This window comes from Pelobates fuscus, chromosome 4, assembly GCF_036172605.1.
Source record: "Pelobates fuscus isolate aPelFus1 chromosome 4, aPelFus1.pri, whole genome shotgun sequence".
NCBI lineage: Eukaryota > Metazoa > Chordata > Amphibia > Anura > Pelobatidae > Pelobates > Pelobates fuscus.
This window is the reverse complement of record NC_086320.1, coordinates 263,777,847-263,804,858: the sequence shown is the minus strand read 5'-3', so window position 1 is coordinate 263,804,858 and position 27,012 is coordinate 263,777,847. Positions and strand designations below refer to the sequence as shown.

The window sequence follows — 27,012 nt, the reverse complement described above, 5'->3', positions numbered from 1 at the left end:
GAGACTGATCACCTCCCTGTACACGGTAGAGACTACTGCAGAGCCTAGCCGGTATGTTCCAGCCCCTTTGATTAACCCGTCCAAGTGTCTGTGACTGCTACCGGGAGGACATCAAAGGCAGGTAATAACTTGCCCGGTGTCTTGTTGTTACCCACCTGTTTACCTGCATTTAGTCTATCTGTTGCCTGGGTGTGTTTGTATTGGTCTGTCTTTAGCTTAAGTGCCCGGGTAGAGTGTTTATCTGTGTACCCCTTTTGGGATAAAGGGGGGTGGACCTGTGGTAGTTTGCCTGGGAGTCCTCTGTTTGTCTGTTTACCCCTTTTGGGATAAAGGGGGGTGGACCTGTGGGTGTTTGCCTGGGGGTCCTCTGTTGCCTGTTTACTCCTCTTAGGAGCCACGTGGCTGTGGCTGTATGGAAAAAGGGGGGTGGACCTGTGGAAGTTTTCCTGGGGGTCTTCTTTGCCTGTTTACCTCTTTTAGGTGCTGGGTAGCTGCAGCAGTAAGGAAAAAGAGGAGGGGGGAATCTGTGGAGGGGTGTAGACTCATTGCTTCCTGGGGATTCCCCATGGTGTCACTTTGATAGCCTAGCTAGCCTCATTGTGCACATAACTCTGCTTGCAGAGAGGTGGTACCCTCCAGCTTCGAGCGCTGAGGCTGGTGGAATTCCAATTTTATTTGTGGCGGGTGGATTCAAGCAGGCATTGCTGTCTCCAGCACCACGTGGTAGTGAGACTTACGGGTGGGTCCGTAGGGGCGCTACGAGGGTGAGGATAGTGGTGGCCACACTTAGTGGACTGCTGTAACAAGGGAGGCTATACAGGATTCGGGTCGGAGATGGTTGCTGTTTCCTGTGGCCGAAGTCATTCTCCGAGCGGGGACACTACGAGGTTGAGGGAGGTGGCTTTGGCCACATGAGTAAAGGAAAGGGATTACTGTTGATTTTATTTGAACTGTGATGCATGCACTGTATTTCAATTGAATTGTTGTTTTATTTGGGAGTCATTCAAACTCCTGTGTCTGTCTCTACTTTCACTTCACTTTAACTTTTTACTCTACTTCCTGTGTTATTTACACTATCCACTCCTATTTCTCTTGTGAGAGAAGTGATTGGTCACACACTTCTCACCTCGCTTCTAGGCAGAATTAGTGACTAGTCTACGTTTTGGGAAGACGCACTTGGGGGGACCCACCCTTTCTGAGTGGCAGTCGACCATTGTAGACACTCTGTTTCATCTTCTTTCCCCTATATCTGGGACGCCTTTTAAAGGGGGTATGGGACAGGGATTGGGAAAGCCCGGTAAGGGCTGGCTAGCGTGTGATCTAGTTGAAGGCAGAGAGGGTGAAGAGATGGTTAAGGGAGTTGAAAAGATTGCTAAAGTGTGTGAAATTGCTGTGCCTTCATGTGGTAAATTGCAGCCAGAGAGCTGGCGTAGATTACTGACAGAGAAGAAAGCAAGCTTACAGATAATGCTTTACTGGTACAGAGTAGCAAGAGCTATTCAGCAGGAAGGTTGGGTTGAGGAAGAACTAGATCACAAAGGGTTAAGAATGTATGTATATCATAATAATTGTGTTACTGGGAAGCTCTCCCAGCCAGAGCCCTGTCATGGCATCCAGGAGGTGACCACTCCCATCATCCCGTCAGTAATGACGGTCACCATCCCTGGTCCCCAATCTTAAATGCTGTGGGGTTTTTGTATTTTGTGTTAGCCATTAGATGGTAAAAGCCCAGTTTCACTGAGAGTATTACTAAATGTTGTGTCTTTGTGTCTCTTTGCTTTTGCAATAATTGTAATGCAACTATCCTTCTGTTTTGTTACTGTCCTTCCAGTGCTGACATGGTTAAATCTTGTGCCTGTGCTTGTTTCTCTCCTCTCTTGCTCCCCCCCCCCTCTCCCCCTCCTGCTTCTGGTCTCCGTGTGCGGAGGTTCGGGGGGGAGGGAGGGGGGTTGCATGCTTGCAAATTCAGATTTGTTTCTTCTGTAGAGTTATTCAGAAAATACTGAGTTGGCAACGGAAGTTTTTGCTAGAAAATGTTCTAATTGTGTATTTTGCTACTTACATAGGAGTGATGTGTCGTATAGGAGGTTTCTAGGGTTTGTATATTGTTATTGTTGTTACCATTTATATGACGCCAACAGATTCCGTAGCGTTATATATATATTTGGACGTGTTAAGTGATTAATAGCTGGTGAATGATGAGGGAGGTTAGTTGCATTCCGTGAGTTTATTTTTGCATCATGTTATTTCAAAGTATAGAGACAGCTTCACGGGCTGTTAAATGTATAATGTTTTAAACTGTCTTATTTAATCCGTCAAGTATGTCCACAGTTTAGTATTTCATTTTGCCGAACAGAATGTTGCTTCTCTGATTTATTTTATTAAGCTATAATTTAGTGTAAAGCTGAAATGCCCTAAAAGAAAATGGCCCCTAGAACAAAAGAAGGTTGTCCTTAAGTGACATGTCAGTCCTGGCTCCTGCCCTCACTCTGCCCTTACCATATCAGTGAGGTCATATCTGCCCATATATCGTGTCAGGCTCATCCCATCTTAAGACATACTGTTTTCCTTGAATCCCACATATTATGAACAAGAAAGTTACAATTACTATAATAATCCTGCTATTAGTTTCCCTATATCAGAAAAGTGTCTGTGACAAGTGATGGTTAATATGTAGATAGAATTTATATATATATATATATATATATATATATATATATATATATCGATTCACGTGTAAGTAACAAATGGTTTTTAACTTTGTGTACAAATATTGATAACATGCTGGAAGAAGGGTTATCTTAAAGAATATTTACTAAAAGAAATTTCTAATAAACAAAGATTTCTTGAACAAATGGTAATACAATTAAGGATTGGTTTCAAAATGTTTTGATCTAATTGAAAAGGAACCAGTAAACATTATAAGCCTAACTATTAACAAATGGATAAGGTGGGAGTGTGCTCCAATCTGTCTTTATTGGATAATGTTTGCCTCCAAGATTAAAGACTGACTAACATAATTTTTGATGTAAGCCCAGGTATTTTATTATTGCATATGCATAGAAGTTGAGACTTTGGGCATTATAGTGTATTGATTCTAGATCTGTTACTAGCAGCAAGTGCTTGGCCTTATGCCTATCCCACGCATGCTTAAACACTTTTACCGTGTTAACCTCTACCACTCCAGTTGGAAGGCTATTCCATGCATCCACTACCCTCTCAGTAAAGTAATACTTCCTGATATTATTTTTAAACCTTTGTTCCTCTATTTTTAAGACTATGTCCTCTTGTTGTGGTAGTTTTCCTTCTTTTAAATATAGTCTCCACTTTTACTGTGTTGTTTCCTTTTATGTATTTAAATGCCTTTATCATATTTCCCCTGTCTCGTCTTTCCACCAAGCTATACATGTTAAGATCCTTTAACCTTTCCTGGTAAGTTTTATCCTACAATCCGTGAACCAGTTTAGTAGCCCTTCTTTGAACTCTCTCTAAGGTATCCATATCCTTCTGAGGATATGGTCTCCAGTACTGTATACAGTGCTCCAAGTGAGGTCTCACCAGTGTTCTGTACAATGGCATGAGCATTTCCCTCTTCCTACTGCTAATACCTCTCCCTATGCAACCAAGCATTCTGCTAGCATTTCCTGCTGCTCTATTACATTGTACATTGTCATTAACAGCCAGAAACTGGAAAACAAGAAAGGTGAATTAATGTATAGCTGTTTATAATGCTTAACAAAATCCTCATTATTTTTTTCATTTATTTCACAGAAGACAATGTTATTTGTCTAGTTTGTATGCTTAAAATAAAAAAAAAATACATTATCAGTGAAGAGTAGAATAAGTTTTATCCCATTTGCGAGACATAAAATTGTGATAATGTATATTTGTGATATAAGTAAGAATTACGTTTTGAGAAGATAGATATAAATAAAATAAAGAACGAGAGTCAGGGATAGCGTCTGTCTCCACGGGCACAAGTCTGGTGTGGGAGAAGTAGTGGGCTAGCCACTGCGGGGCACCCACGGAGTGAAGCGTTCGAGGCCTGTGCAGACAAGATGAGCATGTTAGCCTTTTATTATTTTTCTCTAGGGAAAGCATAGGGCCAGTTAATAGTTGTTGTACATGGGCTATTTGCAGCCTCCATTGCATTTCTACCTAGTCTTGATTTCTGATGTATCCTCCATTGCTACATCACCTGTCTGCTCCCTTACCTGCCCACCCCCGCTTACTCCTTCCACCGATCCCTCCCCTTCATCTACAGTCCCCCACTTTCTCCTCCTACTCCTCCCTCTACTCCACCTTCTCCTCTCTCCTCCTACTTCTCCTCTACTCCTCCTCCTACTCCTCCCTCTACTCCACCTTCTCCTCTTCCTACTCCTTCTTCCTGCTCTTACTCCTCCCTCCTCTTTCTACTCCTCCCTCTACTCCACTTTCTCCTCCTACTCCTCCCTCTACTCCACCTTCTCCTCTCTCCTCCTACTTCTCCTCTACTCCTCCTCCTACTCCTTCTTCCTGCTCTTACTCCTCCCTCCTCCTCCTACTCCTTCCTCTACTCCACCTTCTCCTCTCTCCTCCTACTTCTCCTCTACTCCTCCTCCTACTCCTTCTTCCTGCTCTTACTCCTCCCTCCTCTTTCTACTCCTCCCTCTACTCCACTTTCTCCTCCTACTCCTCCCTCTACTCCACCTTCTCCGCTCTCCTCCTACTTCTCCTCTACTCCTCCTCCTACTCCTTCTTCCTGCTCTTACTCCTCCCTCCTCTTTCTACTCCTCCCTCTACTCCACTTTCTCCTCCTACTCCTCCCTCTACTCCACCTTCTCCTCTCTCCTCCTGCTTCTCCTCTACTCCTCCTTCTCCTCCTCCTACTCCTTCCTCCTGCTCTTACTCCTCCCTCCTCCTCCTACTCCTCCCTCTACTCCACCTTCTCCTACTCCTACTCCTTCTTCCTGCTCTTACTCCTCCCTCCTCTTTCTACTCCTCCCTCTACTCCACTTTCTCCTCCTACCTCTACTCCACCTTCTCCTCTCTCCTCCTACTTCTCCTCTACTCCTCCTCCTACTCCACCTTCTCCTCCTTCTACTCCTTCCTCCTCCTCCTACTCCTCTCTCTACTCCACCTTGTCCTCTACCCCTCTTCCTACTCCTCCCTCTACTCCACCTTCTCCTCCTCCTACTCCACCTTCTCCTCTTCCTACTTCCCCTGTCCTTCCTACTCCACCTTCTTCCCCTCTCGCTCTATCCACTACTCATTCCTCCATCTCCCCACCACCATATCTATATCCTTTATATGCTTCCTCCCTTCTTATTCCTTACCAATTTCCTCCGCCCATAGACAACTCTGCCTCTACCTGACAACATTATATTTTGAAGAAAAGTTGCTCTGGCCACTCTTCCGCCACTTCCCAGGGGGGAATACCACACTAACGAAAAATTATTCAGACTGGTGGAGGTGCACTTCATCATGAAAGACCTGTTTTGGGCACTCTCAAGGAAATAGTGCGGTCCTGACCCAGATTCCCATGGAAGTAAGACACCTGTATCATCACTGGGAGGTGGCTGTCCCTCATGTTTTCTTCACTAAGTCCCCAGAAATCTCATGAAAGGAACCTGACTCATTAGAACAAAAAAACATGAAACACTAAAAGATCAATATCAGCTCTCTACAGAGAGGGGTCAGCAAGAGAACTGTAAATAGAAAGACAAATACCCCCAATCTCACACAGAAATAGGTGAGGAAACCTCTTCTACTGCTCCTCATGGTTGCTTTGAACAGATGAAAGAAGAAACAAGACACCTCTCAACAGAGCATGCAGTAGCTTTACCAGATCCTGACTCCACTCTGTTTGCGGATAAAGAGGAAAGGTACCATACTGGATTTGCTGTTGATACAGAAGATCAGGTACGTCAAGCATCTTCACTTTCCTCACCCACATCTGCTCAAGACGCTGAATTGACAGCCTTCTCAGTGGCATGCAAAATGCCTGAAGAAAGACATGCCAATACCTACACTCAAGATATGCCCTGGGTGCGGCACATTATTTTGGATCAATCTGGAAGATAAGAAGCACCACTCAGCTGACCAAGCTGCCAACCAAGCCACAAGTGCACCAAGGGAAGTGGACAGAAGGGTGTCCGCTGAAGAAACTTCTATACTCCCCATGTAGATCCTATCCACAGATCTCAAGCTTCTGAAAGAATGGCAAGCAGCTGTTGACCCTGAAGAAATACAAAGCTGGAAAACAGAAAGGGGCAACCCTTGAAGACGGGCTGTACTCCAACACTCTCAAGTTCTGTTTACCCAAAAACATGTACTGGGCAGTGGGCCCATGGAACTTTATACCTATCCAAGACCCTCATGAACTCTTTGATCTCTAAATACTCTGAAGCGCCTAGAATTACTCCTCTAATCATCAGTTACTGTCGATCCTGTGTCATTTGTGCCAAGGACAGCTCCGGCAGAAGAGGAGGAGAATCCTAAGCACCTAGCTAACTCTCACTATCCCTTTCAAGAATCCAAGTGACTATATCCAGGTGCCAAAGAGCTGCTGGGTCAAATATGCACTAGTTATAATAGACATTTTGCCAGGATGGCCAGAAGCCTAGCCGGACATCAATGTGACAACCAAGACCATATACCCAATAGTGCATTGTGAAAGTTGCAGAGATCACCCAGTGGATTCACTGTTCCAGATTCAGGACTCTCTCTGCAACATGGGAAGTAACATTTGTTGATTTTGACAAACCTTTGACTCTAAAGGAAAAATTACTTGTTAGAAGACAAAAAGATATCAACAAGTAGGTGGTTGATGGCCGTAATAATGCCTGACCACCTGCCATCGATGGAAAGCCGGGGACCCACAAAAGGAGACCTCGTGAAGCTAAAGAGATCCAAACGCCAAGCTTCCTCAGGATTATCTGCCCATCCTGAGTTTGTGGCGATATTAATATTGACTAAATGATCCGAGTCCACCTACACTGATGTAGCGTGGGACAGGTTTAATACTGTGATGAATAAGTAAATGTGCCCTAACCAATGACAAGGTACTCTTGACACACCACATTCATGCTTCAGAACACAAAGAGGAGCACAAAGAGGAGCACCCCTCTAAAGGGAAGTTTGACACATATATATATATATATATATATATATATATATTGATGCCATAGGTGTGCCAAGGGGGGGTACCAGATGATTTCGCAGTTAAAGGAAAGTTTGAGTCCATTTTCCCAACGTCACTGCTAATAATAATAATATTTTGATTTGCATTTATTATATCTATTGCAACCAACAACGTTTACCTGTCACCATGACTTGTTGTGCCTATACTCCAGATAACACAGGTCCATATGGTAATGTAAGCTTGTCTATTTTATGATGTCCCTCTGAAGAACTAAGAAGACTTTAAGAACCGTTACTTCATAGGGTTTTGTGCCTTTGGGCTAACATGTCTTCTGGAACTAACCAATAAAGTTTATCTTTTTTAGAATCTAACATTTCATAGGGGGGACTGATGTAGAATTATTAAAAACCTTTATTAAACCTGTATTGAATTGTTGTACTAACTCCATTTTAACTACATTTCATGACAGATTCTCCATCTTAACTTCATTACATGACAAGATTTTCTAACAGCATTTAGAATACTGAATAGAGAATGTATTTTCTAGAAAGACATGACTAACAAACCGGAATGATTGAGCTCCTGTAACATGCAACAAAGTATAGCCAAGGCCATGAGAAAGCTGCCCAGATGAAATGTTCTATTCATAAAAAGGACCCTGAATCTGACCACGAGTCTGACATCACTAACTGACCAAAAACGGTGCCAAGTACTCAAAATGGCTAGCTGCCAGATTCCCCCTCCCATCGAGAGAGCCTCGTGCTAAAGAGCAATGGCGACTGAATCCTTGTCAGAAATTACGACATCCCATGATGGGAGGATGCCCCACTAGTCACTCAAATCCCTAAGCCAATTACTAATACAGATGGGAGGGCATTTAACTAACCACTTAACACTTAATCCAATTAATGATGTTTATTTACTGTAATCTTGATATTCAATGATGATGTAATTTTGCTCTTATTAGGGCTTGCAAGCCTGTTTTTTGCCAGATGCCATTAAATTTTCTCGAAGTGCTTTTAACCTGAACTCCATGTGTCAGTGTGAACTTACCGTATATACTCGAGTATAAGCCGACCCGAATATAAGCCGAGGCCCCTAATTTTACCCCAAAAAACTGGGAAAACTTATTGACTCGAGTATAAGACTAGGGTGGGAAATGCAGCAGCTACTGGTAAATTTCTAAATAAAATTAGATCCTAAAAAAAAATATATGAATTGAATATTTATTTACAGTGTGTGTATAATGAATGCAGTGTGTGTATAATGAATGCAGTGTGTATGTATGAATGCAGTGTGTGTGTATGAATGCAGCGTATGTGTATGAGTGCAGCGTGTGTGTATGAGTGCAGCGTGTGTATGAGTGTGTGTGTATGTGTGCAGTGTGTGTATAAGTGCAGTGTGTGTGTGTATGTGTGCAGTGTGTGTGTGTATGAATGCAGTGTGTGTATGAGTGCAGTGTATGTGTGCAGTGTATGTGTATGAGTGCAGTGTGTGTGTATGAATGCAGTGTGTGTGTGTATGAATGCAGTGTGTGTATGAGTGCAGTGTATGTGTGCAGTGTGTGTGTGTATGTGTGCAGTGTGTGTGTATGAGTGCAGTGTGTGTGTATGAATGCAGTGTGTGTGTGTATGAGTGCAGTGTGTGTGTATGAGTGCAGTGTGTGTGTATGTGTGCAGTGTGTGTGTATGTGTGCAGTGTGTATGAGTGCAGTGTGTGTGTGTATGAATGCAGTGTGTGTGTGTATGAATGCAGTGTGTGTGTGTATGAGTGCAGTGTGTGTGTATGTGTGCAGTGTGTGTATGTATGTGTGCAGTGTGTGTGTGTGCAGTGTGTGTGTGTGTGTGTTGCAGTGGTGGGGGGGTGGGCAATTTTATTATTTTATTTATTATTATTTTGTATTATTTTAATATATTTTTTTCCTTATTATTTTTTATTTAAATTATTTTTTTTTTCGTCCCCCCTCCCTGCTTGTTACATGGCAGGGAGGGGGGCTCCTTCCCTAGTGGTCCAGCATTGGCAGTTCAGTGGGGGGGGGGGGGAGGGGGCTGGCAGTGATCTTACTTACCCGTCCTGCAGCTCCTGTCAGCTCTCTCCTCCTCCGCCGGTCCGTTCAGCTCTTCTGTCAGCTCACACTGTAAGTCTCGCGAGAGCCGCGGCTCTCGCGAGACTTACACTGGGAGCTGACCGAGGTGCTGAACGGACCGGCGGAGGAGGAGGGAGCTGACAGGAGCTGCAGGACGGGTAAGTAAGATCTCTGCCAGCCCCCTCTCCCTCAGTCTGTATTATGGCAATGTAAATTGCCATAATACAGACTATTGACTCGAGTATAAGCCGAGTTCCGGTTTTTCAGCACAAAAAATGTGCTGAAAAACTCGGCTTATACTCGAGTATATACGGTACTTCTGCGTATACGCAATTTAATCATCTCAGATTTGGACAGGAACAGATAGACATTTAAACATATTTGTTTATTTCTAAATTAATCTACATCACTGGTAACCTGCATGTCTTCTGGGAAATATCCCAGTGGGCCAGTCAAGCCATGGAGACCATTGAGATTCTGGAACACCAACCTAAACAGTACTGGACTGGTAAAGGTCCTACACAATTCTTGCCTGTTACCTTACTCCTGCATTATGCTAACAGACATGCTAACACACCTCCAGTTACTTTTAATCTGAGAATAGCATGAGGCAGAAGTTTACAAATTCTGTTAGTGGCCCAGGGGGAAATTGCCCCTTTGCCTTCCTTGCTATCCCTGGATAGTAGTGATTAAACAATTAGAATAATAATTGCATAATAATAATCTTATAGTAGCAACTCAGCCATATCCTACTCATAGGCCTTGACATAACCTGTCTGGGTAATAATTTTCGCTTAAACTACATCCAGATCTGCAGATATTTTCAGGAGGTCCTGAGTATCTCCTCTGGTCATCAGCATGGGGGTTTTTAGGGACCAGACTAGACTGGGATCCTTAAGGGGTCATGAATGTGGACTTTAAAGGGTCAAACACAGAGTGCCAGGTGTAAGTTTAGTGAAACAAAGATTTGTCCTTGAGTGATACTATTATTGTGTTTGTTAGCGACCTTCAGGTGGACGCTGGAAACTGTGTCTCGTTTTTTGCTGATCATACAGCATTATGAAAGGCAATATGCTGAATAGCATGGCCTAAAATTTAATGCCACCGCTGTAGACTGCAATGTCATTTATCTTTTTTTCAAAAGTTTGTGCAGTCTGTTTTTACTAAGACAAAGTTGTGACGTCTCACTATAAAATGTGAGGACTGCTAACAGCATTCCCTCCTGATTACCTGGACCATTTTGTTTTTGTTACACATATGATTATTATAAAAAATGTTGCTCTTTTTTTATTTGGGGTTTTCTATAATTCATTTGCATACTTTTTTGACAAAATCCACAATTCACTGTTAAAAAATCCTATTACCTTTCAACATTATAATTATTGGACAAGATGGTCAACCCCAAATTTAGAAAATGGACATGTAGAAAAGAGCAATTAGCATTTAGATTGGGAAGCTATATGTTGATGGGCCTAATGAGAGAATTCAAATTTCCATTTCCATTGTCACAGTAGCTGTTATGGACTACTTATGTGACATATAGTTATAGGCGTGCACATGGGTTGTGCCAAGGCTTCAGCACAAACCGGCAGGGAGATCAATCAAAAGATCTCCCTGACCAGCCCTTTTTCATTGAGCATGACACAGATTTATTCTGATCTGGCCAGCTGCGAACCAATAGTGAGATTAAAAAATCCTTCCCTAGTGGTCCATGATGCAGACACATTTCCTCACGGTTTCGGTGCTCTGTGAGAGGGTCAGAATTCAGGCTCCAGGTTCTCCAGTCTGCCCTCCAGATTTCATCTCAGAGTGCCAGATCAGAAGAATTATAGGAGGGGGACAGAGGCTGAGGAGGGGGACAGAGGCTGAGGAGGGGGACAGGGGCTGAGTAAGGAGACAGGGCTGAGGAGGGGGAAAGGGGCTGAGTAAGGAGACAAGGCTGAGGAGGGCGACAGGTGCTGAGTAAGGGGACAGGGCTGAGGAAGAGGAACAGGGGCTGAGTAAAGGGACAGGGGCTGAGAAAGGGGGACAGGCATAGGAGGGACAGGGGCTGAGGAAAGGGACAGGGCTAAGGAGGGGGACAGGAGAGCTGAGGAAGAGGGACAGGGGCTGTGGAGGGGGATAAAAAAAAAACTTTAGTGTATTCCCCCCCCCCCCCCCCCTCCTGAGGCTTACCTTGGTCCAGGGAGGAGTGGGACAGGATCTGGAGTCTGGGAGTCTGCAGTCAGATTAGTCGGCCAACCTCTCCTAATGATGTCAGGAGGACGGGGTGTATCTTCCACTGTTCTTTTCCTAGACTCCCCAGCGATCCTGGGAGAGAGCAGTGGAAGTCATGCCCCCTCCTCCTGACATCATAAGGAGAGGTTTGCTAACTCCACTGGCTGCAGGGAGAGTGAGGTGAGTTTAAAAATATGAGCCCCCAGCGAGAGGCAGGGGATTCGGATTTTTGCGTCCCCCTGCTCTGGCGCCCTATGGCGGCCACTTGTGCCGCCATATGGATGCACCGGCCCTGGATGGCTAACAGGTTGTTTGATTGAGCTGTTCAACAATAGTGAATTTAAAAGTAGGATAAAAGCTTTGGAGTTTCTACAACAATTCTTATATGGATAATGCATTATAATAAACTATATTAGGGGGAAAACACTTTTAAAGTTGATGTTCTTGCTAGTAATATCCAGGACACCTGTCCATCAAACCGTTACAAGAAAATGTCACCTTTACAACAAATGACTTTATAAGTGTATGAATAATGTTTATAGACATGATTTCAGCTTTGTCTATTTCACAGAAAGCTGCAAAGTAGTCTATGAGATGAGGTGAATTGTTTACTGGCTTGCACCTTCCAAGTAGTTACCAGTTTGCCTGAATATTCTATAAGATATCTATATAAAATACATTTTGGCTCAATCACATATTTCAGACAACCCAACAAAATTAGAATTTATATGAAAGACATAAGCACACACTTACTTCCTGTCTTTTGAAATTCTGCACGTATTCCTCAAATTGTTCATCTTTTGTTTCATCTGCTTTCCCTAATTTCTGAAGGACCTGTAAATTAAACAAAATAACACTAAGAAAGGTACGCACCAAAACACTGTCATTAACATTTTTACTTTGCATTCATTTTTACAGTTAAAGAATAATGAAGTTAATGATCAGTAACTGATAATCCATGTAAATAAATGATAATATTTATGTGTAACATTTTTTGGTGTGCTCATTATACTGCAGTCCTATCCATGTAACTTTTTTTCAGCAGAAAAAACATAAATTCCCGACACATACCCTTTATTGTGAATGAGGAGCTACTGATTGGCTTAGAGCTTCAGCTGAAACACAATTTCAAAAGCCAGATTCCCCTGGGCGACCTAGAGATTTAGCTCTGGTGGCAGCCTTCAGGGTTAAACCGTTCATTAAAAATGTAACCACTTAACATAAGAGATCAATCGTGGCCTGCTGGAATCATAACAACATCATTTTGAAGTTGTTATGGGGACCAGAGCATTTTTCCTTATTTTGATACCTATAGTGGCTACATCTGCATGTAGAGGTGTTTTGTCGCACTTGCCACTGATCTTTGGCTTACTAGTTACTAGCCTACCCAAGATCAGTGTCAATTACGTAATATAGTTGCATAGCTAACAAGGAATGATTCCGTCAAGTTCAGCCTTATTTACATTTATTTTTGCTGTTGATCTAAAAGAAGGCACAAAACATGAACCTCCTTGGATCGAAAAGCTATTACCACACTAATTAAAATGATATCCCTGTATGTTATGTTTTTGCACGTATTTAATCTAGTTTCTGTTTAAACATCTGTATAGACTCCAATATAACCACCTCTTCGGGCAGAGAATTCCACATCCTTGTTCTTACTGTAAAAAAAATATTTCCTTTGCCCTAGACCTGTGGCTCCCAAACTTTATAGGTTCAAGGAGCCCTTAAAGGATCACTATATGGTCAGGAACACAAACATGTATTCCTGACCCTATAGTGTTAACACCACCATCTGGGCCCCTCATGCCTCCATAAATATAGTAAAAATCTTACTGTATTCAAGCCTGAAGCTGTATGTCTGCATGCTGTTAGACTCAGAAAAACAAGCAGTCTGCTGACATGTGGTAGCCTGATCCAATCACAATGTTTCCCCATAGGATTGGCTGAGACTGACAAAGAGGCAGATCAGGGGCAGAGCCAGCACAATTCAAACACACCCCTGGCCAATAAGCATCTCCTCACAGAGATGAATTGAATCAATTAATCTCTATGAGGAAAGTTCAGTGTCTGCATGCAGAGGGAGGAGATACTGAATCACAGGATGCTGTGCACAGTGCTGCCCTGAGCTCTGTTGACAGCACATCTGAGTGAATGGAGGCATATTATGCCTCCATCAACTCCGAAGTCCCTCTGGTTCACTCTGAGTGACTGCAACTGAAGGTGCTCCTAACTTCAGTGTTTACATGAGAGGCTGCAGGGAGCTATAGTTCTCACCTGAACAACCTCATTAAGCTGAAGTTGTTCTGGTGACTAGTGATGTCCCGAATGGTTCGCTGGCGAATATGAATAAGCGATGTTCGGTCCGCCCCCTATTCGTCATCATTGAGTAAACTTTGACCCTGTACCTCACAGTCAGCAGACACATTCCAGCCAATCAGCAGCAGACCCTCCCTCCCAGATCCTCCCACCTCCTAGACAGCATACAATTTAGATTAATTCTGAAGCTGCATTCTTTTTTTTTTGTATAATTTTTGTTTGTGTTTGTGTTTATTATACATTATCCTCCATAGCCAGTAACCTGTGTTTATTATACATTATCCCCCATAGCCAGTAACCTGTGTTTATTATACATTATCCCCCATAGCCAGTAACCTGTGTTTATTATACATTATCCTCCCATAGCCAGTAACCTGTGTTTATTATACATTATCCTCCCCATAGCAAGTAACTTGTGTTTATTATACATTATCCTCCCATAGCCAGTAACTTGTGTTTATTATAGATTATCATCACATAGCCAGTAACCTGTGTTTATTATACATTATCCTCCCATAGCCAATAACCTGTGCTTATTATACATCATCTCCCCCATAGCCAGTAACCTGTGTTTATTATAAATCATCCTCCCATAGCCAGTAACCTGTGTTTATTATACATTATCCCTCCATAGCCAGTAACCTGTGTTTATTATACATTATCCCCCCATAGCCAGTAACCTGTGTTTATTATACATTATCCCTCCCATAGCCAGTAACCTGTTTTTATTATACATTATCCCCCCATAGCCAGTAACCTGTGTTTATTATACATTATCCCTCCCATAGCCAGTAACCTGTGTTTATTATACATTATCCCCATAGTCATTTATCATTGGACATAGGCAGCATGATGCCTTAGGCCGGCCCAGAGAGTGAGTGAGTGAATAATATAATATATATGTTCAGAAACATATTAGTAATATATGTAAATCGGGTTCATGCAAAGAGGGTTCATGCAAAGAGGGTGAAAAGGTATTAAAGAAAAACACACTTATTGCATCAAATTTACAAAGCCAAACTTTTAAAAGCTTTCCTCATTTCTTTCTCGGGATGAGGAATATATCGGTTGTAGACTGAGGATTTCCATCTGCCCAATCTGCCCAATCTTTTAATAATATGCACTGGAGTGTCAGTGTTGAAGGAGACCAAAGCTGCCCCTATTCTAAATGAAAGACCCGAGACATGGATACAACCCAATCTTAGGAGTAGTGTTCTGATGTAGAAGATGTAGTGAGAGGGATTCAGTGAGAGTAGTGGTGAAATGTGTGTGGCATGACTGAGTGTGGGTAAGTAAGAGTCAAGTATTTTAACTGGGCACTAGTTCTAGGTGGGATAAAGTGGTATAGAGGATGGATGAGTAGTTTGGTTCGTTTTAGAGGTTTGTAGAGAAAGTATATAGTGATCATGATTTTTAGCGATATCCAATATTTTAAGGTGGTCTCAAACAAACATAAAATGCTATATAAAATGTGTGAAATAATAGCAGTCAGTTTCCTTCACACGTGTGCGTTTCAGGGCCTGCCAGGGCACAGTGTCACACCAGTGCAACTCATATCTGGTGTAACAGTAGTGTACATTTAAAAAAAATACAGGGGGCTTGTTGTCACCTTTCGGGGACCCTTGGTGTTGTACGTGGCTGGGTGGAGGAAGAGACCTTCAATGACATCAGTGAGGACAAGGAACGGGACATGGCTAGCTTGGTATCCAACCTTGTGCAAATGGGGAGTTTGCGGTTGTGCAAATGGACTGTTTGCGGTTGTTTGCTGTGCGTTAAACGGGGAGTTTGGTCTGTCACTGTGAAGCGGGCGTAACCCTTACACTACCTAAACGATACAACATAATGCCTGATGTTTTAAAGCACGTTATTCCAAACAATTTAGGAATGTTAGGTGATTTATGCCCTTTATGGATTAAAACCAGACTCTGCATCAACTATGTAATTTTCCATGAGAGTTTTGCCATGGATCCCCCTCCGGCATGCCACAGTCCAGGTGTTAGTCCCCTTGAAACAAATTTTCCATCACTATTGTGGCCAGAAAGAGTCCCTGTGGGGGACTGCCTATTGAAGTCTATGGCGGTTTGCCGGGTTCGCCCGTTCGCAAACATTTGCGGAAGTTCGCGTTCGCTAATTGCGAATGGAAAATTTTATGTTCGCGACATCACTACTGGTGACTATAGTGTCCCTTTAATATTCCAGTATTTTTCCAAGGCACCCCAAGTCAAAATTTCTAGATTGTATATATGTACAGCGCTGCAGCATTTACTGGCGCTATAGTGTAATGTACTGTATATTACACTATAGTGCCAGTAAATGCCGGTGTTTGAATTTTATAATTGTATCATTTCTTTGAGTTTGAATGCAGGGGTGTGTTTGTATGTAATATTTGTGTTAGATTGCAGGAGTGTGCTTGTTGTGCTGGTGTTTGACTGCTTGGATGTATGCACACACACTACCACATACATACTTACACATTCATGCACATTAACACACAGATGCATATAAATACACTGACACATACACACAAATTCACATAGACACTGACACATACACACATATAGATACACACCGACATATACACACATGCACCCTGACACACACAAACATTGATACATGCCCACACCATGACACAGATACACACACTGACATAAAAACACATACCCTGACACACAGATGCACATACACAGATGTATGCACTCTCACAAACACCCTGACAAACACACATACACACTCATACACACACTCACACTCATACACATACAAACACTCATACACGCACATTCATACACACACACACACACACACGCACTCATGGATATACATTCATACACATACAGACACTTATGCACATACACACGCTCACACAAACACTCAAATTCATACACACACTTACACCGTGATTTTTTTTTTATATCTCCAGCCACCCTCCTGTTAGCTTACATTATGTGTCTGGAGGGTGGCTTGGAGTCCTGCTGCTTTGGGAGTAAGAAGTCTGGAGCTCTTCGTGCTCCTCTCCCTTCACGTTGCGGCTGCCTTCTCTCCCTCCCATAGTGCCTCCCAGCCAGCTGACATTACAAGGTCACGGTCTTAAAGGAACGAGGCACTCGCCCGGGTCCCTGTTGAGCAGTAATGTTTCCACCGGTGCTATAATTATAGCACCGGGGAAATATTCAGCAGCACCCCTGTGTGCACATTGCGCACACAGTTTGGAAACCACTGTCCTAGACTAAATCTCCTTTCTTCCAGTCTAAATACATGATCTTGTGTCCTATGTATAGTCTGGTTTATCAATAACTCATGCATTCTCCATTGCTGCACGGTGGCATTCATGTCATGCATTTGGATTTTAATGACTAGTGTGCTGTCATGCACAAATTTGAGAAACCATTTGAAATAGGTTGTACCTTTTCAGACATGTTATACCTGTTATATATACTCTCATGATCTACCCTTTATTTCAGAGAGAGAGAGAGAGAGAGAGAGAGATATACCCATGTACAAGATATGCAGTGTGTATTGACCAAATAATTTACATTCCCTGGTTATGCTATTCTTTCACACATATAAAAATTAAACTAAACGGGAAAATTGAACAGAACATCAGGTTTAAATAATGAGCTGCTTTCTCAAGACACATCCATGTAAATTTTCTTGCTCTCTCCAGAATTTCACACCATTCTCGGCTTGTGTTAATCTATCCTATTTTTAGAAAGGGTGATCTCAATAAGATTAGGCTGCCTACTGACTAATTTAAAATTGTTCAGTGATTTTAATCAGTCTACCTTTTTCCCTCTCCAGTCCGACTACGCACAATAAATAATATTAAAAATTTATTGGAATGCCACACGCCTAAATTTACCATTCTACATTAATTTCTATTACCGTATATACTCGAGTATAAGTCAAGTTTTTCGGCACATTTTTTGTGCTGATAAACCCCAACTCGACTTATACTCGAGTCACTGTCTGTATTATGGCAATTTACATTGCCATAATACAGACATGGGGCTGTGTACGAGGGGGGCTGTCAGAGAGCGTTTACTTACCTCTCCTGCAGCTCCTGTCAGCTCCCTTCTCCTCCGCACCGGTCCGGTCTGCACCTCTGTCAGCTCCCAGTGTAAGTCTCGCGAGAGCCGCGGGGCCATAGTGCGGCTCTCGCAAGACTTTCAGTGTGAGCTGACAGGGGAGCTGCACGGACCAGCGCGGAGGAGAAGGGAGCTGCAGGAGAGGTAAGTGCTCTCTGCCAGCCCCCCTCCACTGAACTGCCAATGCCACTGGACCACCAGGGAGTGAGAGCCCCCCTCCCTGCCATGTATCAAGCAGGGAGGGGGGACGAAAAAAAAATAATAATAATAAAATAAAATAAAATATTATTAAAAATAATAAAAAATAAAAAACACTGCATTCATACACACACACTGCACTCATACACACATTGCATTATATACACACACTGCACTCATACACACACTGCATTCATACACACACACTGCATTCATTATATACACACTGTAAATAAATATTCAATTAAAATGTTTTTTTTAGGATCTAATTTTATTTAGAAATTTACCAGTAGCTGCTGCATTTCCCACCCTAGTCTTATACTCAAGTCAATAAGTTTTCCCAGTTTTTTGGGGTAAAATTAGGGGCCTCCGCTTATATTCGGGTCGGCTTATACTCGAGTATATACGGTATATAAAAATACGAACAAGAAATATTGACATAAATCCAGTGTTTAAATATGACCAAATCAAAAACATTTATAGCAATACCTAGCATATAGATTTCAACCAACTAGTTTTAAATTAAAGGAGACCCCTTTACTGGATTAATACTTATGTATTAATCTTACCTGTGTTTTAATGATTATTTACACTTCTTCTCACATCATTAAGAAGCCTTCCTGTATTTCAATAAAATAATGTGTAAATATGCTCACCTTATTTAATGTAATTATTCTTTTATGAGAGCCTGTGAAAACTACAAACAACTCTGTGGAGTTTTGCCGCGACTGGCCCGCCATGGCTTAGATCATCAACCTTGATGATCTCAGCCAATCCAATGCTTTTCCATAGGAAAGCCTTGGAAGGCTATTGTACATGCATGTACATCCCATTGTACAGTGCCACGGAATCTGATGGTGCTATCATAAATAATAAAATAATAATAATAATAATAATGGCAAAATGCCACACTACACCATTTAGCATCTCTATGGAGATTGTCCATGCAGAGGAACTGATATAGACATCCTGAATACGAAGAAGCTCTAGTGGCCGTCTGAGTGACACTCACACAAGGTGTTACTAGGCAGTAATGTGAACACTGCCTTTTCTATGAAAAGGCAGCATTTACATTGAAAAGCCTGCAAGGACATGCTATAGACACAAAACCCACCACATTAAGCTGTACTGATTCTAGTGACCATAGTGCCCCTTTAAGCATTACATTTTGGTTTAATTTACCTTTAATAATTATAAAGTCTTTCTTGTGGTCATGTGACCTGTTCAGATATCATGCTTCTAAATTAAGATTGCTGTGAAATTTTATAGGATGTTCATCATTAGGCCTAACATTTTACACTGGCAGAAACAAATTAGGCAGAGTAGCAACCCTTTCACTTACTCATTACTACTACTAGCTTTGGTATAAACCATGGCTTTCAGATGGTTGACATTTAGTCTTGAAGCTCAAGATCATCAGAGATATAAAAGTGAGCAACTACACTCTATAATATGTAAAAGTTATATCAGAAGAGATATCTGATAATGGTACTTCGGTAACATGAAGCAGGATGTGGGTGGGTATTATCTAACGTGGTCAATGTTTTATATCACATTGTAAAAATATATTTTTTAAACAACATAATTAAAACTAAAAATACGTACGCTTGTGCTCAAAACAGGCCTTGTTGACACTTCTCCAAACATAGCGCTTATGGTTATGACCAAAAAGCTCTATTTTGGTCTTGGCATTTCAAGGTATTGTTGGGCATATTGTAACCGGGGTTTTAGGTGCCATTGACACAGTAAAGGCTTCTTTCTGGCAACGCACCCATGCAGCTAATTTTTGTTCAAGTATCGTCATATTGTGCTCCTTGAGACAATAACACTGTCTTTTTCCAGAGCAGCCTGTATTTCTCCTGAGGTTGTCTGTGGGTTTTTCCTTTGAATCCCAAACAATTCTTCTAGGAGTTGTGACTGAAATATTTCTTGGTCTACCTGACTTTGGCTTGGTATCAAGAGATCCCCAAATGTTCCACTTCTTAATAAGTGATTAAACAGTACTAATATTTTTAAGGCTTTGGATATATTTGTATATCCTTTTCTATCTTTATAAAATTCCATTGCAGATCTTTTGACAGTTCTTTTCTGCTCCCCATGGCTCTGTATGTGTCCTGCTCAGTGCATCCACGTGAGAGCTTACAAACTCATTGACTATTTATACACAGACACTAATTGCAATTTAACCTGTGTGTCTTACCTTGTGTGTCTGTAACAAGGCCAAACATCCAAGAGTATGTAAACTTTTGTTTAGGGCCATTTGGGTGATTTCTGTTATCATTATGATTTAAAAACGAGTTAAACAATCAATAAAATAATTGGTTTTGCATGATTAGTCATACTTTCCAATCAATGCCAAAATTTCACAAATTCTGCCAGGGTGTGCAAACTTTTGAGCACAACTGTATGTATGCAGTTTGTGCAGTTCAAATTTGGAGAGGTGGAATATTGCTGGGGTTGCCGGGATATGCACGAGACATGTACAATTCGTTTCGGTCCGAATTAAAATTCTGACGAATTGAGGGGAGCTCCTCATACAACCACGGCAAAACACACAAAACGACAACCCAGCAACCATCAAACTGAAGCCAAAGAGCTCAAATCTGAACCACACGCCGAGGGGGAACTCTCAAGGGTGACTGAGGAGCCCCGTCCGCGGTCCGCGACCTAAACTACCCACTACGGCCTACCTGACTGGCGGACCTCTGACTGACGGTCTTCCAGACAGTCTTCTAATCGACCCGATTCCCCCCCCCCCCAGACCGGAGGGGGTTATCCCGGTCTCACACGGGGGCGCAGCAACTAAAAAGCACAAAGGACTCACCAAACCCCCAGAATACTCCTTCATGACAAGCAGAAACTACAATGGTGCCAGCGGAGGAGAGCACATGGAGGCCTGCTTGGGAGGCACACTTCAATGCAGCCTTTGAGAAAATCTGCACAGCGTTCTGGTGCCGAATTGAATCCCGTGCAGCACAAATACAGCCACCGCTGACCCCGGTGAATAGGCACCAGCAAACAACCCGAATCGCCCAGCAGCCCCCAAATCCGGAGACATGCCGGGCGCAGGGCACTAGTGTACCAGCACAATGCACCACCCACGTGGACACCACTGCGGATTTAACCGCTCACCCTTCATCTGAGCTGGGCACTCACCAGGAGGAACACCTCCACAGCCTGCCATACCCCCAGGGAGAAGATCGGTACCCGTTGGAACCCTGGGCCCACGATCCTGTTGATGGGATCAATGGCAAACAGGCACGAGCACCTACTAAGGCCTCAGGCCGAACATGGGCGGTTCCTGGAAGCAGTGACACCACGGCATCGGAAAGTCCCAGCCGACCTTACCACTGAAGAAGGCACTGCGGCAGTCGGGAATGGACCTCCGGCACGGAAGAAACCCACAAGGCTGCCATCCTGACGCTCAGCAGACAAGCTTCCAGCAGCCAAACGGCATTCGCACCTTGCGGAGTGGGCTGAGTACACTGACAGATACTAAAGGACATACTAGCTAGTGCCTGGTGACCTTACTGGCGCTTGGCTAGGACTTGAGACAGTAATCCTAATAATGCCTATCGATAGCACCAAAAGAATGTTCCCGCATCCGGAGCAATACCCCATGCGGTTTCTTGACAAGCAAGTAACATAATATAACACTGTTTAAAACAACGATTAGTCTTATCGGTTTACTTATAACACGCTCTGCTCATATTGCACTATGCCTGCCTCCCATCATACTTGCTTTAGGATAAAAGCAGTCAGAGTAATCTCTCACCATAGCACTCTGCTGTTAAGTTTAGCCTGTGTAAATATGTTTGACTGTTGTGAAACTGTGGCAGCTTCTCGTTATTCGAATCTGAGCATTTAACCGGTTATGTGACAAGCTTAAAATGCCATGCTTATAAGCACTGAAACAGAACCTGAGTTGTTTAATATATAGCATGCCTAATCAGTTATATGGTACACATGTAGACTACCATTTGAGCAATCATTAATTAACCCTTGCAACCATTTCCTGAGCAAATGCTTGTGTTGTTATGGTACGCTTACCTAATATAAAAAGAGGCTGCCTCTCATAGGAGATGCTACATTGTATTATGAGACCCCAATCTGTATGGAAAACGTACATCCCCTCTTCTTTATTCTGTATACCATTTCACAAATGCCTCAATAAAAGAAAGATTGAAAAAAAAAAAAAAAATTGAGGAATTTCGGCAATTCGGACATTCGGATGCTTCCAAATGTCCGAAGTGCCAAATTTCCGAATTTCGGAAGTGCTGAACCGAACCGAATTGCCAAAGTCCCGAATTTCGGAAGTCCCAAATTTCGAAAGTGACGATCTTCCCTTTCCTGATCTCATTACCCTCCCTTCATATGCCACACTCTTTCACAACTATGGACATTATAGGAAATATAGTCTACAGAAACCAAGGGAATTATGGACACTTGTTAGGAAGCTTAAGTATAACTGTGCACATTGTAGCGGAACACACAACTAATTCACAGCATTTATTTGATTAAATTTTGTCAGACATATTATGCGTCTGATAATTTTAATTCCTCAGTAATAAGCCATTGTGCGCAGTGATAGGAGAACTCTATAAATAAGTATAGGATATCATGGTGCAGGAGTGAGCCTGTAATAATATTTAGCTTTAAACTTTCATGATGCCACTAAAACAAAGCCGACTGGCATTTCAGATTGCATGCTTTTCATTTAAACTAATTATATCATGAAAGGTCTGTGGTTTAATCACAGTGAGCTAAAAATAATGGTGTAACCAAAGACGCAGATTTATTTTTACATTACATATGACACATAATGCTTTATTTAGGAATTTAATTTAGTATAGTATTTGTGCTCTGGATACAACAGTTTTATTTTTTATGTTGTTTTATGAAAAACCGTGATAATATAAAAGGGAAAAGGGCAATTTATATAATATATACTGTCCTGTGTTACCACCAAAACAAAAAATCTAATACTATAAACACATGCATTCAATATAAAGTTGGCTGCAAGTCTAGTCATTGATAGGGTCATTCTCTTTTACCTAAGGTTGTCCATTTAGTGTACAAGAATTTTAGAAAAATTGTGTACGTATTACATGATTAAAATGTTCCACTCACCCTTGGTAAGGGTTAATTAAGCTGTGGCAAGCCAAGATTACTTGTAGCCACAGGTGGAAACCATCAGTAATTCTTCAATCCCTGAAGGCTAAATGATCAGGTTCCCTGGTGACAGTATAGGGCTTAGCAGCAGGGAGATGTACTAGAGCTAGTTCAAATGTCACAGCTTCCCGATGGCTCACACAGTAATGATGCAGGACACTGGGAGAAATGTCACATATCACTACAGTGTTAGTCGCCAGGAAATATGGTCTAATAGCTGAACCACAACTACAAAAAGAGGCTTCCTAATAGTGAAGTTAAAACGTTAAGGAGCGCATTCACATCTATGAGTGTAAGGCACTATCCCAAATTATTACACGTACATTATATATAATGATTTGGGATAGCATCTATTCATATATATATATATATATATATATATAATATGATTTGGGATATTTTTAAATTAAGGTGTGTGTGTGTGTGTTGGGGCTGTTGTATCTCTCTTTAATGATTCCAGTTCTGCAGTTTCATATACCCCCTGATTCGTGGCAGTCTGGAGAATCTGTTGGGAGGTATTAGATCTATCAGTAGCTTATGGCATTCGTCTAAAAAACAAAACAAGACAACAAAAAAAAACACATTACAAAAAAAGATACATCCTGTCTAGCTACAGATCTCAGACCTTCGCAGTGTGTATCTGAAAGAGATTTCTGATGATGTCCATACTGCTTGTGGGACATCAGATCCCCAGAAGATAAACATGTATATTACCTTCTGTTCTGGGGCTCTCACTATATTGATTAAAAAGAATTGAAATTTTACGATTTTAGCACCTCGTCTCCACCATTTTAATATTTCACTGGCTGCCACAGGAAGGTACTACAGAGCCAATGAGAGTTTAAAATGTCTGTTTGGAAAGTTGCAGCATCTTGGGACATTTCTCTAATGTCCCTTCTGAATTTAATCGAGGACATTAGGACTACTATTATAGACTGAAATTACTGTATATTAGATAGTGATATTTTTATTTAGTTTTTTTTCTTATTTCCATGTGAATATCCTCTGCTTGTGTTCACTGTAGTTATACTGTAATGTTATAACGCATGCTTGTTTTTTTATTAATGCAGTAAATCACAAGTTAAAAAAAAAAATCATATTAAGTTAAGTGGAAAAGCAGTCATTCTCCACTCAAAAATGTTTGTCATTTGCAAGCATTAATTTATGTTTATTTTGTTTTGTGTTAAACTACCAGACTCTCTGATCAAAATGAATGATGAACCATTACTTGGTCACAAATTAAAACCACAATAATTTTTCTACATTATAACAAAGAAATTAATTTCTGCAACATCGTATTACCTTATACACTTTGAATGAACTAAAATACTTTTGTTTGGTCTGGAATGGGGATTAAAGGTCATTTATTACCTTTAGTAAAACAGTTATAGAAAAATAATTTAATGAGATTATTAATAATTATTATCCTATCTAGTCTACTGCTTCAAGTGAATGTTTCTCATTTCAGACAGCAATATGTATATGCATCGATTTTTCACTGTATCGGCCTTTTTCAAATCTACAGGAGGGATTTTCCATGCATCTTTAAAATTTGTTTCTTAAATGTCCCGTTCTCCAACTTTAGATTGTGTTGTCTTGTTATCTTCAGAAAATACCACACTCTTGCAATTTGTTAAAACCCTTGCTGTATGTTTCTCATATTAATGACTCCACTCAATCCATAGGACTAAGCACAACAAGATTGTGGTGGCTCAGTGGCAGGTGATGTATCAAGGGCCCAACATAGTTTTATTAAATCAACAGTCATGACTGAATGGCTGGCACCAGCAGTATTTGTAGCCAGGAACATTGTGGTAAGTGGTTTCTCGCAACACCACAACCATGCTGTAAACCATTGTCTATATTTTTATTGAGAAGGTTGTGCGGAATCATACAGGTTGGAGAAAAATGATCTACCTCCACTTTCCAACTGAAAAAGGACCACAATTTCCTGGACTGGAGAAATATGTCGGTGACCTGTAACATGTGCCACATGCCTGTTTCCTGCTGCCTGTGTTCAATGGGTTTGAAAAGTCATTCAGACTTTACTCAAACTTATCAATCTATATATGTTTATTGTGCAATGTGTGTTCAATCAACTTCTGGCAACACTATATGGTTATTTCAGTTCCACCACGTCTTCTCTCACCTAATCTACATAATACTGACTAATCTCCTCTTCTAGCAGTGGGAATGTTTCATTAAAGGGTGACAAAAAAATAAAACACCTCCATTTAGCTCCCACCAATTCTAATGCTATTGCTTCATACCGCCTAACATTTCAAAGTGACCCTTTTATTTAAGGAGTATGATTGTGGTCACGGGCAGGGCTGTTCTGAGACAATTTAGGCAACTTACTGATAACAATTTACACAACTAAAAGGTAATTTAGTACAAGAACAATATATCTGATTTACACAGACAGATTTCTAAACTCATTTATTGTAGTTTAATGACACATTACTGTGAGTATTATTGCTGTGGTGCTCTGTGACACATAGACACACCGACAATATGGAGCTCCTAGAAAAGAGAACAGAGGGATTTGAGCCCCAATTGGGACTGTGCTTCCTAAATATGGAGGCTTGGTTTGTATGATGCTGTATTCTACAAATCTGCTTGGGCGTTCGGGCCTTGCATTTAGCTTATGCAAGAACTCTCAGCCCACACCAGTTGGCAAATGTACGTTTCTAAACCCCGGCTATTCTCCTAGGATATTATTGCACCTTGCTCAGGAGAGTACTCTTAGTAGAAAAAAGGGTAAATAGAAAAGGAGATGTCAAAATGGAAATGCCTTTAATTTTCATAGATGATAAAGAGAAGCAGTTACTTTAACATTTCAGTATATTAAAAATCTGGGATTCAAGCTGGTACACGGTATTACATTTTCAGCTGCAAATGCTGACACAGTCCTTTATGCTTTCATCTAATCCATATGGAAACTGGAGATAAATGTAATCCCGCCTTAAATATTTTACTGCATCAGAAATGACTGCAAATTCATGAAAATCTATTTATAAAACAGCATGATTTTTATCTAATACCTCTAGGATCATTCAACTTATTAAGGTACAAGAATATTCCTCAGTTAACTTACATACAGTGAGGGAAAAAAGTATTTGATCCCCTGTTGATTTTGAACGTTTGTCCACTGACAAGGAAATGATCAGTCTATAATTTTAATAGTAGGTGTATTTTAACAATGAGAGACAGAATAACAAAAAAAATCCATAAAAATGCATGTCAAAAAAGTTATAAATTGATTTGCATGTCAATGAGTGAAATAAGTATTTGACCCTTTCGACTTAGTACTTGGTGGCAAAACCCTTGTTGGCAATCACAGAGGTCAGATGTTTCTTGTAGTTGGCCACCAGGTTTGCACACATTTCAGGAGGGATTTTGTCCCACTCCTCTTTGCAAATCCTCTCCAAGTCATCAAGGTTTCGAGGCTGACGTTTGGCAACTCGAACCTTCACCTCCCTCCACAGATTTTCTATGGGATTATGGTCTAGAGACTGGCTAGGCCACTCCAGGACCTTAATGTGCTTCTTCTTAAGCCACTCCTTTGTTGCCTTGGCTGTGTGTTTTGGGTCATTGTCATGCTGGAATATCCATCTACGACCCATTTTCAATGCCCTGGCTGAAGGCAGAAGGTTCTCACCCAAGATTTACATGTCCCCTTCCGTTGTCCCTTTGATGCGGTGCAGTTTTCCTCTCCCCTTAGCAGAAAAACACCCCCAAAGCATTATGTTTCCACCTCCATGTTTGACGGTAGGGAATGTGTTCTTGGGGTCGTAGGCAGCATTCCTCCT

At 41.5% G+C, this 27,012-nt stretch overlaps 1 protein-coding gene across 2 annotated transcripts in view; it reads right to left on the bottom strand.

Moving 5' to 3' along the window:
• The window catches only part of AMPH (amphiphysin), a 207,156-nt gene that overhangs the window by 129,331 nt on the left and 50,813 nt on the right, over positions 1 to 27,012 (bottom strand). For both annotated transcript variants that reach the window (XM_063452081.1, XM_063452082.1), the window contains exon 2: positions 12,180 to 12,260. In XM_063452081.1, the coding sequence (XP_063308151.1) occupies positions 12,180 to 12,260 (81 nt within the window). The remainder of the gene's footprint in view (positions 1 to 12,179; positions 12,261 to 27,012) is intronic.